The sequence below is a fragment of the Podarcis filfolensis genome, assembly GCF_964270895.1.
Source record: "Podarcis filfolensis genome assembly, chromosome: 9".
Taxonomy (NCBI): Eukaryota; Metazoa; Chordata; class Lepidosauria; order Squamata; family Lacertidae; genus Podarcis; species Podarcis filfolensis.
In genome coordinates this window covers 18,833,256-18,847,213 of record NC_139610.1, presented here as the reverse complement: position 1 = coordinate 18,847,213, position 13,958 = coordinate 18,833,256, and the positions used below count along the sequence as shown (strand labels likewise).

At 43.1% G+C, this 13,958-nt stretch overlaps 1 protein-coding gene across 4 annotated transcripts in view; it reads right to left on the bottom strand.

Moving 5' to 3' along the window:
- The window catches only part of NFXL1 (nuclear transcription factor, X-box binding like 1), a 78,993-nt gene that overhangs the window by 64,714 nt on the left and 321 nt on the right, over positions 1 to 13,958 (bottom strand). The window contains exons 1-4 of one of the 4 annotated variants that reach the window (XM_083630196.1): positions 9,332 to 10,057; positions 7,785 to 7,966; positions 3,112 to 3,189; positions 2,191 to 2,333 (exon numbers count right to left, since the gene is read on the bottom strand). In XM_083630196.1, the coding sequence (XP_083486322.1) occupies positions 2,191 to 2,306 (116 nt within the window). In that variant the 5' untranslated portion in view covers positions 2,307 to 2,333; positions 3,112 to 3,189; positions 7,785 to 7,966; positions 9,332 to 10,057. Of the gene's footprint in view, positions 1 to 2,190; positions 2,334 to 3,111; positions 3,190 to 3,703; positions 4,106 to 7,784; positions 8,536 to 9,331; positions 13,769 to 13,958 lie in introns of those variants that run through there. The other 3 variants (XM_083630199.1, XM_083630197.1, XM_083630198.1) reach the window with 3 other exon arrangements.

Sequence of the window (13,958 nt, the reverse complement as noted above, 5' to 3'; positions counted from 1 at the left end):
ATGGAAGTTTTTTTGCAGCATTCACACAATGCAGCTATCTAAATGCCAGCACATATTCCCCCCCCCCCCCAGTTTAACCCAGACTTTCCATTTCTGGAGGAAATCCAATTACAAAAAGCCTGACGGCAACAACCCATTTATGATATCTCGGCACGCCATTTGCAAGAGGGTGCTTCTAGGCAATCCTTCTCAGTGTTGGATTGCGGAAGGGACTTAGCTCAGTAACAGAACACCTGATTGCATGCAGTAGGTCGCAGTGTGGTGTAGTGGTTAGAGCATCGGACTAAGACCTGGAAAACCAGGGTTCAAATCCCCACTCTGCCATAAAGCTCACTGAGTGACATTGGGCCAGTCATTGCCTCTCAGCCTAACCTACCTCATAAGCTTGTTGTGGGGATAAAATGGGGAGGAGTTTAGGGATTTAAAAAAATAGCTTTATAAATGGTGTGTCTTCATTTCTCAATCTGACCCTTTTACAGGGTTTTGTATGTACTGAGGTATTTTATACATTGTGACTTGCAGTTATTTTTATCGATCATAGTTTAGTAATTATTTATTGTCATTGCTAAGAGTGAATTTCTGCTCAATTGTTATTTGCTGATGTTTGGAGAGTTAAATTTATTGTGTACTGCTATATTCTCATAGATTGTTTCTTTACTTGATTTAAGTCATTCCATTAAGTCGTTCCATAGTATGTTGTATTATGACTTTTTGTATTGGATATTATAAGGTGTGTGTTGCATATTTTGTTGCTGTAAACTGTGTTATGCATAGTAATACAGAAAGGCGGTATACAAATTAAAAGTGAAATGGGGGGGGGGGAATGAAACCTATGTACTGCCACCTTGAGCTCCTTGGGGTAGGATATAAATAAAATAAGTAAGCAAACAAACAAGCAGGTTCAGCCCCCAAATAAACCTGGGGGAGACCTTGGCCTGGAATCCTAGAAAGCCTCTGCTAGGTAAAGGTAAAGGGACCCCTGACTATTAGGTCTAGTCGTAGCTGACTCTGGGGTTGTGGCGCTCATCTCGCTTTATTGGCCAAGGGAGCCGGCGTACAGCTTCCGGGTCATGTGGCCAGCATGACTAAGCCTCTTCTGGCGAACCAGAGCAGTGCATGGAAACGCCATTTACCTTCCCGCTGGAGCGGTACCTATTTATCTACTTGCACTTTGATGTGCTAGGTTGGCAGGAGCAGGGACCGAGCAATGGGAGCTCACCCCGTCGCGGGGATTCAAACCCCCGACCTTCCGATCGGCAAGCCCTAGGCTCTGTGGTTTAACCCACAGCGCCACCCATGTCCCTAAAACCTCTGCTAGTAAGGTAAAAAAGGTAAAGGACCCCTGAATGTTTAAGTCCAGTCAAATACGACTGTGGGGTTGTGGTGCTCATCTCGCTTTCAGGCTGAGAGAGCCGGCGTTTGTCCACAGACAACTTTCCGGGTCATGTGGCCAGCATGACAAAACTGCTTCTGGAGCAATGGGACACTGTGACGGAAACCAGAGCACACGGAAATGCCGTTTACCTTCCTGCCACAGGGGTACCAGTTTATCTACTCGCACTGGCATGTTTTGAACTGCTACGTAGGTTGGCAGGAGCAGGAACCGAGCAACAGGAGCTCACCCCATCGCGGTGATTCAAACCGCCAACCTTCTCATCAGCAAGTCAAAGAGGCTCAATGGTTTAGACCACAGCGCCACCTGCTTCCCCTCTGCCAATGGGTATACATCTGAGGAAGATGTACTGACTCTGTATAAGGCAGTTTCCCAGGTTCTTTGTTGTGTCAACAAGACGAGTTACAAAACTAAAGAGCGTTTTCAGCAATCATACAGCCACAATTAAAGGATGTTCGCTATATAAGGTGGCATGGCATGGCCTAGCCAAATAAAAAACAAAGTTCAGCTGACGTTAAACCGTTATAAGCCCTCCTAATTTCAATTGCTGGATTGTGCCCCATGTAAGAAAGGCTGCAATCCTAAACACACTAGGAAGTATATTTAACTGAACGTAATGGGACTTAGTGGCTAAATATGTTTTGGATTGCATTGCTTATAGGTAAGTACACATTTAACTAAATTGCGACAGTAAAATGTGATAGCAATATTAGCGAAGGACTTAAGAAGGCAGGTCATTCACATGCAGATCCTCCATGAAAAAATTTAAAACCGGTCAACTGGTTCACACTACTCACCTGCTTTCACCATTTTCCACTCCTTTTGTACTTTCGTTTTCGCCCTGGATAGGCAAGCTGTGAACATCTGAATGTGAGTGATGGGTTTTGATCGCCTCTTTGGTCTTTGTGGTCATAACTGAAAGGTATTATCTGGGAGAGGACTGCAAAATGGATCCAAGATTGAAATTCGGACATTAAAACAAAGCTTGATTTCAATCTGCATAGGCATGATCCAGAGAAAAGAAACCATGTCTCATTGATTTCAAACACCCTCCCCTTAAAACCAATGGGATTTAAAAGTGTTTGTGAGGCTGTACCATGACTGGTTTTATTAGAGTGAATAACAGAAAAATAATCAGAAAATAGAAAGAAAAGGGACTTATGCGTATGATCCAGCCAAATCTAAGCACACATAAATCCTATTGATTTCTATAGTTTAGTGAAATACATGCTTAACTCTCACTCACCCCCTGAAATCAGGGGGATGTAGGCAATTAGGTGTAACACCCTTAATGGGGATTAAGCCCCATGTTGGAAACTGTGTTTATGTTTACTTGGATCAAACCAATTTGATCACTGATCTGGTTTCTCTACAACAAATCATTATGCATCTTGAAAAGAAAACAGCAATTTCTCACAGTATAGACACAGTAATTGCTTCACAATGATCAACAGCCTCAGAGAGGGCTTTTTGTTTTGTTTTGTTTTTTGCACGATATATTGCAAAATAAACGCACATTGTTTCTTATTTTGTAATGCATAGTTTGCGCGTGTTACTTCCAGGAAGTTGCCAACTTCAGCAAAACGGCATTTCAGTATTGCCCACTCCTTGAATTCCATGTAGCATTCCCAGGCAAACTTACATCTACTAATAACCCACCACCACTTTCATTTGTGACTTTTAAACAAAACTGAGCAATGTAAATAACACATACCAACCTCATTCTATTCATTCCATGTGCTGCAGTAAATCCTGAATGGTAATGAAATTCTTCGCTTTCTAAGGGAAGTGTATATCTAGAACAAAACGAAGAGGAGGGGAAGGAGGGAATAAATTAACTCTAGTGAAGAGGATGCCAGCAACACCATTGCAATAAGATGGTATTACAGCGCTTGCGTGTGCTCACCTTGGAAACGTAATCTGCTGTTCTGTGTAATGAAGGCAATCCCTTAAATCGCCTCACTCTAGCAGCCATCGCCATAATGAAAATCCAAAATGAAGCTGGGAACAAATTACCCTTTTGAAGTGCAGTACGTACTTTCAAAATATGCAATGTACCGTATTTTTCCATGTATAAGATGCCCCCTATTTTGGGGGACTCCAAAGTAAGAAATCAGCCCTCAGCACGACCCGTGTATAAGACGAGCCCCAATTTTAAACCTAATTTTTTGGTTAAAAGAAAACCCTAGTCGTATACACAGAAAAATACGGTAAGTAGCAAAATTCCAAGGGCAGAGCACAAACACCTGGTAAAACATATTTGACCTTATTGTTGATTGAGATTTTGAGCTAGATAAAAACGATAAGCACCTTTATTTATAGCTGCCACTCATCACACCACCCCCAGGCACTCTGTATGTCTAGCACCTGTGTCAGGCAGAAATTCAAAAGGTTCAGGTGTTTCTCCACCGGGAGTAGGAAAGAGAACTCCACCTGCAGTTTTCTGTATGCTATACAATTTTCAGGGGCACAAGAGGATTTTAACCAATGCTATTCCAGCTCAGAGCAGACCCACTGAAATTAATAACCATTTCATTAATTGTCCATTAGTTTCATTGAGTCTACTCTGAGCAGGATAAGCACTGGCTACAAACCATAGTGTCCATCAAGAAAATGATAACCTAGCATCAGCTTAGGAATATTAATAATATGAATATTACGCATGGGCACTCTGAAAGACTAAGGTTCTTAGGACAGTCTCAAGTGACAACTATCAACCATCTCAGCTCCAATTTGTGCTTCACCCCATAATGGTCAATAGGGGACCAGAACAGTAAGGATGCAAAATAGGACTTTCCCCACTTGGTTCTGTTGGATATTCTCTCATCATTTGTTCCAGAAACAAGAACAGAGAAGAAGTTTCAAAAAGAAGCAGAAGGCTGATTGTTTAGTCTGTGCAAGAACATTTTCTGTGGGAACTGTTCTTTGGACATGCGCAGTATGACAGGAACTACCGATAACAATGGTTCTGTGTAACTTGTTGTAACTTGTTGTGAGTCTCTTGCTTGCGTCTTGTGGTGTGAGAAGCAGAGAGACTCTTGGACTTTGTTAGGCTCTAAGCCTGCCTTGACCATGGCAGTGGTGAATGTCTGTACAGTGGTACCCCAGGTTAAGTACTTAATTCGTTCCGGAGGTCTGTTCTTAACCTGAAACTGTTCTTGACCTGAAGCACCACTTTAGCTAATGGGGCCTCCTGCTGCCGCTGCACAATTTCTGTTCTCATCCTGAAGCAAAGTTCTTAACCCGAGGTACTATTTCTGGGTTAGCAGAGTCTGTAACCTGAAGCATCTGTAACCCGAGATACCACTGTATATATTTGCTACCAATATGCTATTATGTCCATCAAGTAAATCCCTACACTTGACTGAATCTTTAAGGCTTCCATGAATGTTTATTGCCTACTGTATATACCTTCAACCCTGAAGATGCTTCCAAGGAAGGAGATATGTTGAGATGTAACTCTAGTGAGTATGGATACTGGCACACACACTCAGAGAAAGTGATGCCGGACCCAATCCTTCTAAATCATCCATCAGAGGTTGATGGATTGACCAAACATGTTCAACCACCCTTTGGGACACTCTATCCAGGAAACAGAGGCCAGCCCATACCTTGTTTAGCTTCCACCGGCAGCTAAAGACTTATTCTCCAAGGTATCTGTAAGTTAGTGCTGTTTTATATTATGTTTTCCTATCATTGTTATTTGGCTTTTTAAAAACAAGATATCATCACTCTTGAGTTCTCTTGGAACAGAGCTGGACTCAGAAACTTTATAGGGCTGGCGGACTAGCTGGTTGGGCTCCCATGTCCGCTTGCTTGCTTACTTTGATGCCACCTCAGCTCCTGGCAACCAGCACCCCCTGGCCAGCCCAGAGGCATTGTTCGCTTGAGGAGCTTGTAGCCAGGGCTGCTGCAACAAACAGCTGTGCAAGCCTTTGGGAGGCAGAGACGCGAAAGGGCATCAGAGGAGGGAAGGGAAAAGGGACAGAGGCCAGTGTTGCCCACGGCACCCCTGACCATCATTCAAGGCACCCCAGGGTGTCATGGCACTTCGCTTGAAAACCACTGCTGTACATCTTTCTTTTGAAGCACCTGACTCAATGTAAGATTGGGGTACTTATCCCTTTGGATGTGACTCCTACTTGGAGTCACAGTAGTAGCCTCTGAAAAGCCAATTCTTTGTAGTTTACTCTCATATTGCCTCTGTAATGAATGAGTCTCCAATTCACATGTGATTTCACTGAACACATCATTCTTTCCCACAGCAGCAGCAGCACCTGGTAGAGCATATGCGTGCATACACAAACACATGTATCAGCCGTAGTGGGGAAGGAAATGTGGTGATCAGTGGCACTCCTCACAGGAGTGTGAGCTATGAGCGTCAGTGTTTGTGTTACTCTGAATATAACATCCACATGCCTTTGGCAGAGGTGTCCAGGACAAGAGGAAAATAAAACTTCCAGGATTAGTCAACATCTCTGCAAAAAAATTAAAACTAAATGCTCCTCCACCCGCCATGCACACATCATGAAGCTTGTTATCTTGGATGAACTGGAGAAGGATAGCAGCAGCAGATTTTTATTTTTATTTAAAGCTATCTTTAATCTCTTCTTACATCTCGCTTAGTCAGGTCTTTTCTAATTCCTCTAAATCTCATTAAGGCTGCCACCATTCAGAAGCTTCTAGGCATTTGCGAGAAGGCAGAACTCCAAATTGTTCTGTGCTCCTGGACAGATCCTAAATGTTTTGACGTTTGACTTAGAACAATTCCTAAAGGTATTGAAGGGGTGTAATTGTAGAAAACGCCTTCATTCCACACACTCCTTACGCCTGACTGTTAATTAAATGTCTATGTGTACAACCAAAAAATACACCATCACTCTTCTTTTAAATATTCTTTTATCGATTTTCATCTCGTATAGCCCAACAAATACATCTCAATATCAAGTACTCCAAAAGAGAGGGGGGAATGGAGCAGGAGGAATGGGATGAGAGTGCTGGATGCTGGAGAACAGCTGGATAACATCTGGGAGTGCTGAGCTTTGCAGTAGGGAGTGGCTGAGTGGATGGAAAAAGACCTCCCAGCCCTAATGTCCCAGCAGAGAAGGGATTGCTACCTCAACCAGGCCCTGCTCCCTATTAGTGTGATCTCCCTGGCAACCAGGGAAGCATAGAATCCTAGAACCATAGAGTTGGGAGGGACCACGAGGACCATCTAACCTAGGGTTTCCCAAACTTGGATCTCCAGCTGTTTTTGGATTACAATTCCCATCATCCCTGACCTGCTAGCTATGGATGATGGGAGTTGTAGTCCAAAAACAGCTGGAGACCCAAGTTTGGGAAACCCTCATCTAGTCCTACCCCCTGCAATCTGGGCTCGTATTGGATAATGAACTGGTTGGACAGATTCTACCCTGGTTGACAAGTGCGCCAGCACAAATAGTCCCAACCTACCTACAGGTAGGTTGTCAGGTCCCATAACTCAGTACACAAACTGCACCAATGACTGTGGCTGCCTCCCTCTTCCAAAGAGGGTGCGCATCAGGTGTTGTCTTACTATGGGCCTTGTCAAGTACCGCAGAGCTCTGCTTTGAATGTTTGAACTTTGTAACCTGTTCTATGTTTAGGCCGTGTAATGATTTGGAGGATAAAACCTTTGGTAACAATTGAGCAGGGTCTGAGTACTGCATCTCAGAGTGGGAGCTAAGACACCCTAATACAGTGGTACCTCGGGTTAAGAACTTAATTCGTTCTGGAGGTCCGTTCTTAACCTGAAACTGTTCTTAACCTGAAGCACCACTTTAGCTAATGGGTCCTCCCGCTGCTGCCGCGCTGCCGGAACACAATTTCTGTTCTCATCCTGAAGCAAAGTTCTTAACCTGAAGCACTATTTCTGGGTTAGCGGAGTCTGTAACCTGAAGCGTCTGTAACCTGAGGTACCACTGTACAAACCACCAGAGCAACTGACCCCAAAGAGGTGTTGCTGATGTCAACAACAAAGATGTGAGGCAAAAGACAACGGGTTATGCATAGTTTTTTCCTAAATAGCACACAGAGATGACTTGAGCTTGCTATCAGACAACTTCTAGGCCAGAAGTTGTACCATGGCGAACATGCAGTTCAGCATAGAACTTGTCGATTTGTTTGCCTCAAAGGTTTGAGCAGTAGACTTCATGGGTGTAGCCGGGGGGGGCAGCTGCCCCTCATTTAAAAAATCAGTAAAAATACATAGCTGAGGTTTTGCTCCCCCCTAAAAAAGGGCCTGTCCTTCCCCCAACAAAAATTCTGGCTATGCCCATGGCAGACTTTAGTTAATGCAGGTGCTGGCACTCATGAGTTCATCTCCAATTACCAGAAAAAAAGAACATTTTCTCTGAGGCCAGCTTTTTACCCAGAGGGCTGAGCACGGGAACAATTTTCTTGCAACAGGAAAACCATTTTCTTGACAGACACTGTTCCAGAAATACTGAGCCTGAGGACAGAACCACCCCATATTGGGACAGAAAACGAGACTTTTCTAAACTTGCTTCCTTGTCAATCGGAGCTCAGCCTTGGGTGTCTTGAAAACCTTAGCTGAGGGGAAGAAGAAATACAGTGGTGCCCCGCAAGACGAATGCCTCGCAAGACGGAAAACTCGCTAGACGAAAGGGTTTTCTGTTTTTTGAGCTGCTTCGCAAGACAAATTTCCCTATGGGCTTGCTTCGCAAGACGAAAACGTCTTGCAAGTTTGTTTCCTTTTTCTTAACACCGTTAATACAGTTGCGACTTGACTTCGAGGAGCAACTCATAGAACGCAGTGTACATAGTAGCCTTTTTTGAGGTTTTTAAAGACTTTGGTGATTTTTGAAGCTTTTCCAAAACTTCTTTTGCAGCCATTTGGTAAGTTAAGCTTTTAAAACTTTTTTTGGGGGGGGGTTGGATTTTTGGTTGGGGTGTTTGGAATTCAAGGACTTGGTGTTGGGGAGGGGTTTGCAAGAATCTGGAAGCTTGTGTGTGTTTTTTCTGCATTTTTATGATTTTCTGTGACCATTGGGCCACTCTGCTGTTTTTTAAAAAAAATTCTGGATTTGAATTTCTGTGTGTTGGGTGGCTGGGGGAACAGTTGGGGAGGGGTTTGCAAGAATCTGGAAGCTTGTGGTTTTTTTTCTGCATTTTTATGATTTTCTGTGACCATTGGGCCACTCTGCTGTTTTTTAAAAAAAATTCTGGGTTTGAATTTTGAAATGCTCTTTACAGAATGTGTGACTTTAAAGAGCACTTAATAAACTCTTGTTGTACCAAATTTGGCTTTGTTTGGACTTTTTTTGACCATAGGAACGCATTAATTGATTTTCAATGCATTCCTATGGGATTTCGTGCTTCGCAAGACGAAAAATTCGCTAGACGAAAAAATTCGTGGAACGAATTAATTTCGTCTTGCGAGGCACCACTGTAGAATAGTTTACGCTGACGTGTTCAAGCTAGATGTTCTTTTTTCCAGTTGGATATCAGAACTGCCATTTGTAAAAGGGAAAAATATCTAATGCTTCCTTGTGAGTTAGTCAAATCTTTCAAATGCCAGAAGGAAGCAGACAGAAGTTCCGTCTAGAAGTTCCCTCCTTTTCTGAACCCAGATCTTGCTGCCCCTCACCCCCACCCTGAAGCTGACCACCATAGGGCTGCCAGCTCTGGCTGAGAAAATTCCTGGAGAGGTTTTCGAGCAGACATCAAAATTCTACATGTTACTTTACCCCTCTCAATGCTGGTTAGAATTCACAGGCCCAGTTCCACCTCTTCAACTCCCCTTTAAACTATAAACCCCAGGGAGAGAGGTGGGTCTCTCTAGGCAACCACCCATTTCAGCCACCCTCCTAAGATTTCTCCCTCCCTGAGGCTAGTGGCCAGCATGATACTTTCATCCTGAAGCACTGGAAAATACAGTAAATGTGAAGTTTTTACCTTAAAGCTGAATTGGCTTGCTCTTGGCTTCCTTGCAGCTGAGTTGAGCAGCAGCAACAGCAGGAGAGGGCTTTTGACTTCCTGCTCTGCTAGGGGCTCCCTGGAGTGGTTTGCTATAGCATCCAGCAAGATGCGATAGCATCTTCTGTTTCTCTCTCTGACAGCATCTGGAACAAGGAACTGTCAATACAGGCAAAAGTGCCCATGTTTTTAAAAAGCTACTTGACAGAACAATGGGCTGCTGCTGCTGCGAGGGAAGGAAAACAATCCTCCCTTGTTACAATCACATTAAAATCAAGCATTCTGTTTTATTGGTTTGCCAACACAGCTGCCTCAGTTTATAGACACAAGAATATTCATGTACTGCATCTGTAACCCAGTGTCCTGACTAATACCAGCAACTGCAATCCTCCATATGGCTTGGCCCTCGCAGATCCCTTTTACAAGTGGTCATCTTAATTCTCATTCAGTATATGTACACGAACTCTAGAACAAAGGCCACACTTATGCCCATTGATTTTGCTAGGTTTGTACCTCTTTGCTTTTAAAATTACACAATTTATGCCTCTGAAACAATGTCTTGTGTTAAAACTAGCGTAGAATATTGATTTGGAGCAAAATGCGTGGCTATGTTTTCTGCCTCTGTCACAACTGGAACTCAAATGCAAGGTGGAAATTAAGGATGCAATGGGACTTGTTTGTGAGTATACATTTACAGGCTTGTACTGTAAAAACAGAAGGGACGCGGGTGGCGCTGTGGGTTAAACCAGAGCCTAGGACTTGCCGGTCAGAAGGTTGGCAGTTCGAATCCCCGTGATGGGGTGAGCTCCCATTGCTCGGTCCCTGCTCCTGCCAACCTAGCAGTTCAAAAGCACACCAAAAAGTGCAAGTAGATAAATAGGTACCGCTCCGGCAGGAAGGTAAACAGTGTTTCCATGCACTGCTCTGGTTCGCCAGAAGTGGCTTAGTCATGCTGGCCACATGACCCGGAAGCTGTACGCTGGCTCCCTTGGCCAATAAAGCGAGATGAGCGCCACAATCCCAGAGTCAGCCACGACTGGACCTAATGGTCAGGGGTCCCTTTACCTTTACTGTAAAACACATACATAGCCTTTTTCCATGCATCTGCTGCCTTCCTATTTGCTGTCTATGATGCCTGGAGCCCTGTTCACTACAGCAGGTGCAAGAGGGGGCAGATGAAGGACTTGGTCGCTTTGTCTTCCATTTAACCAGTAGTTTGAATTGGAGCCTGGTAACTCTGGCTTAAGGCTTGTGAAATGGAAGTGTTGCGGAATCAGGCAGCAAATTGGCAGACAATTATACAGTTGAAGGTGGCTTTGTCTGGATTGTTAAAGCTTGGGGAAATTACTTTTGCTATTTCATAACTATTCTTAAACCAGAAAAACAAGTTGTGAGTTTCTGGTGGATAGACAGAGGTAAACAATATAAAATTCATAGTGATTACAAGACATTTGGAAGCAACACAACTCATGCAACATTTACTAACGGTGCCATCCTAATTATATCTGCTGGAGGAGAAAGTTCCGTTGAATTCAATGGTGCTTACTCCCAGGTAAAGCAGGATTAGGGCTGTAGTATTAATTCCCAGTCAATTTCTTTAGGGAGAGGAAGCATAGATCATATGGATTTCACACACACCTACCCATGCACAGAAGCTGAGTTACTTACAGTCAATTACTGGAGATGCTGCAAACCTGCAGCTTTCTGTTGTTTCTCTGAGTAAATTGCAGATTATTTCTCTACTCATGCTACCCTCTTAACCAGGAGTTCTCTCTCATATTATCTTTATTTGCCTAAATCAGTAGTTGCATAAAAATTATGACATCTACAAACCACTTAAAAATTTAATGAAGCAATTCTCACTCCACTTATCAAAATATAAACTTTAAAAGTACTGTGTTGTTCCTGGAAACATTAGTTTGACTAGTGCTCCTGTTGCTACATTTGGTTCTGAGAATAGAGCTCTACATTTGTTATCTTCCTATGTACTATTAATCCATGCTTCTCTCATTTTCCTACTCATATTGAAATACTGCCCCTCAATGAGGCCAAACTTAGATTCACAAAATGTTTAGGGGTATGCGTACCTGTGTATGTCCCCAGAAAAAAGCACTGCTATTAATGCTTTGAGGGGGTATTCGGGTAGCAGGGTATGCTTCCAATTGCATGACTCCCACTATATAGTTTTTAAATGGGTTAGGGGCTAGTAGCCATCAAGCATTGTGTAGCATAGCAGGAGAAGAAGGGAATATTCTTTAAGGCTTTCCACTGCCAGGACCAGGAAAACTACTCTGAGCTGGTGTGGGATGCACTTCAACATATATTCAACATTATATTCAACAACTTAGAACTATAATAATGATTGTTTCATATTCACCGCCTGCCTTGGTTATCATAGAGCTACATATTTTCCTAGTAAGGAGATGGACATTTCTCCTACATTTATAGGCAAATATGTCAATCGTTTCCGTGCGCTGCTCGGTTCGCCAGAAGCGGCTTAGTCATGCTGGCCACATGACCCAGAAGCTGTACACCGGCTTCCTCGGCCAATAAAGCGAGATGAGCGCCGCAACCCCAGAGTTGGCCACAACTGGACCTAATGCTCAGGGGTCCCTTTACCTTTATGTCAATTGTTGCAACAAGTCAGGTTTCCCTTATGGGTTTGTGCTTAAAACAGCCAACTACACAGAACTGTAATAGCCATTTTAAGAGTTACTGAGGCCCAAGTAAGTAACCTTCAAAACAAACCTCCAGAACCAGAAACAAGACCACAATCCCAAAACCAATTACAGATGATCAACTAGTTTTAGAATTACGAAAGACACAGGCGTGTACTACTCTGCTCCCCAATGGCAGCACAGTTCAAAATAAACAACAGTCCTAATAATATGCCCTTTTTTCTCCTGGACCCCAGAATCTTCTTCAATAATACTCAATATGTATGAACTATGTATTATTTGCTGAGCCTTCATTGTTGAATTTGGTCTCGACTTAGCAGTTAGCAATACATGGGACTTAACTCCATTGAATTCCACGGGACTTATGGTACGTCTAAACAGACATGGATGTGGTTGTGCTGTTAACTGATAACAGATAAAACAAAGTTATACTGTATATGGTTCTGGGCAGAGGCCCCCATGGTGGTTTGTGAATCAAATGAAGTTTAAGTCTGCTCTGTAGTTAAAAAGGCACATTGTAAAGTTAACTCACTGTACCAGACTAATAATAATAAATAATATAATGTAAGTACCATTAGCGTGTATGACACCTGACAGTGGGCAATAGGATACATCTCTGCCTCAACAAGTTTATAGTCTAAATTATTACTGGGAAAATTAAAAGGAGAGGAATCAGTAAATATAAAAGGAATACACAGTTTCAGCTAACTAGTTTATGCTACCGTTGTCTCTACACACACACAATATTAACACAATCCGATATCCAAAATGGCAATATCCTAAACCAGCAGAGAAACATTTCAGCCTTTGAGATAGGTACTTTAAACGAAGACTGCAACATGATACCACAAATTACTGTTGCTCAAGAGTTTCAGTGCTATCACTTTTGGACTGAAGGGCGTCTTGCGCTACATCTGTTAACTGGCCTACTTAAAGTCGGTTATCAACTGACAACAGGTTTTTGTGAATGGCCACAGTTAATAGTATAATCATCACCTAATGCACCTTCTGTATTTCACTTCATTCTGACCTGATCACAATTTGCCTCCACCATGTGATCATATTCTCATAACTTCATGCTTCTGATTAATTAGTCTGTAGTTTGTACCATAATGTGTTGCCCTTTAAAGTGCCAAAAGCCTCTCCCCAGCCACAATAAATTAATATTGCTATTCCTCTGGAAATCCTACATGTTAAAAGATTAAAGGTGCACACAGATGCAACTTACAGAAATTTGCTGACTTTTTTTTTTTACTGGCCTTTGTGCCTTTAAGAACAGTTGGAACTTAGGTGGTAACACTTATCTCTTGGGTTATGAAAAGCCAAGGCTCCCTCTCCTCAATCTGCTTACAATCCTGTTTAGTTAGCATGGATTCATTGCTTCCAACACAAATTAACCACCTGTTTGTACTCAGAACAAAGTAAGGATGCTCAGGGATCATGGCTCCTTTTCACTTTCTGAAGGCAGACTTAAGACAGCATTGATACTAATCCCTGCTGGTGGCAGAGAAGCTTAAAGTGGTGTTTGCCTACTGGATTACTAACACAAGTGGAAAGCCTCTATTGACTGTGCAACTCTGTATACACAACAGTATATTTTTATTAAGTTAAATTGAGTTTACTCCCTTGGTAAAGGGTGCAGGATTCCAGCAGCCTCAGCAGTCCTTCCCACACTGATGACATTTACACACGGAACAAACCTGCCTGTGTGTGTTTAAGCGTAGTTGGAGTGGCCTGACTACGGAGTAATAAGGTAAAGGTAAAGGGACCCCTGACCATTAGGTCCAGTCGTGGCCGACTCTGGGGTTGCGGCGCTCATCTCACTTTATTGGCCGAGGGAGCCGGCGTACAGCTTCCGGGTCATGTGGCCAGCATGACTAAGCCGCTTCCGGCGAACCAGAACAGCGCATGGAAACACCGTTTACCTT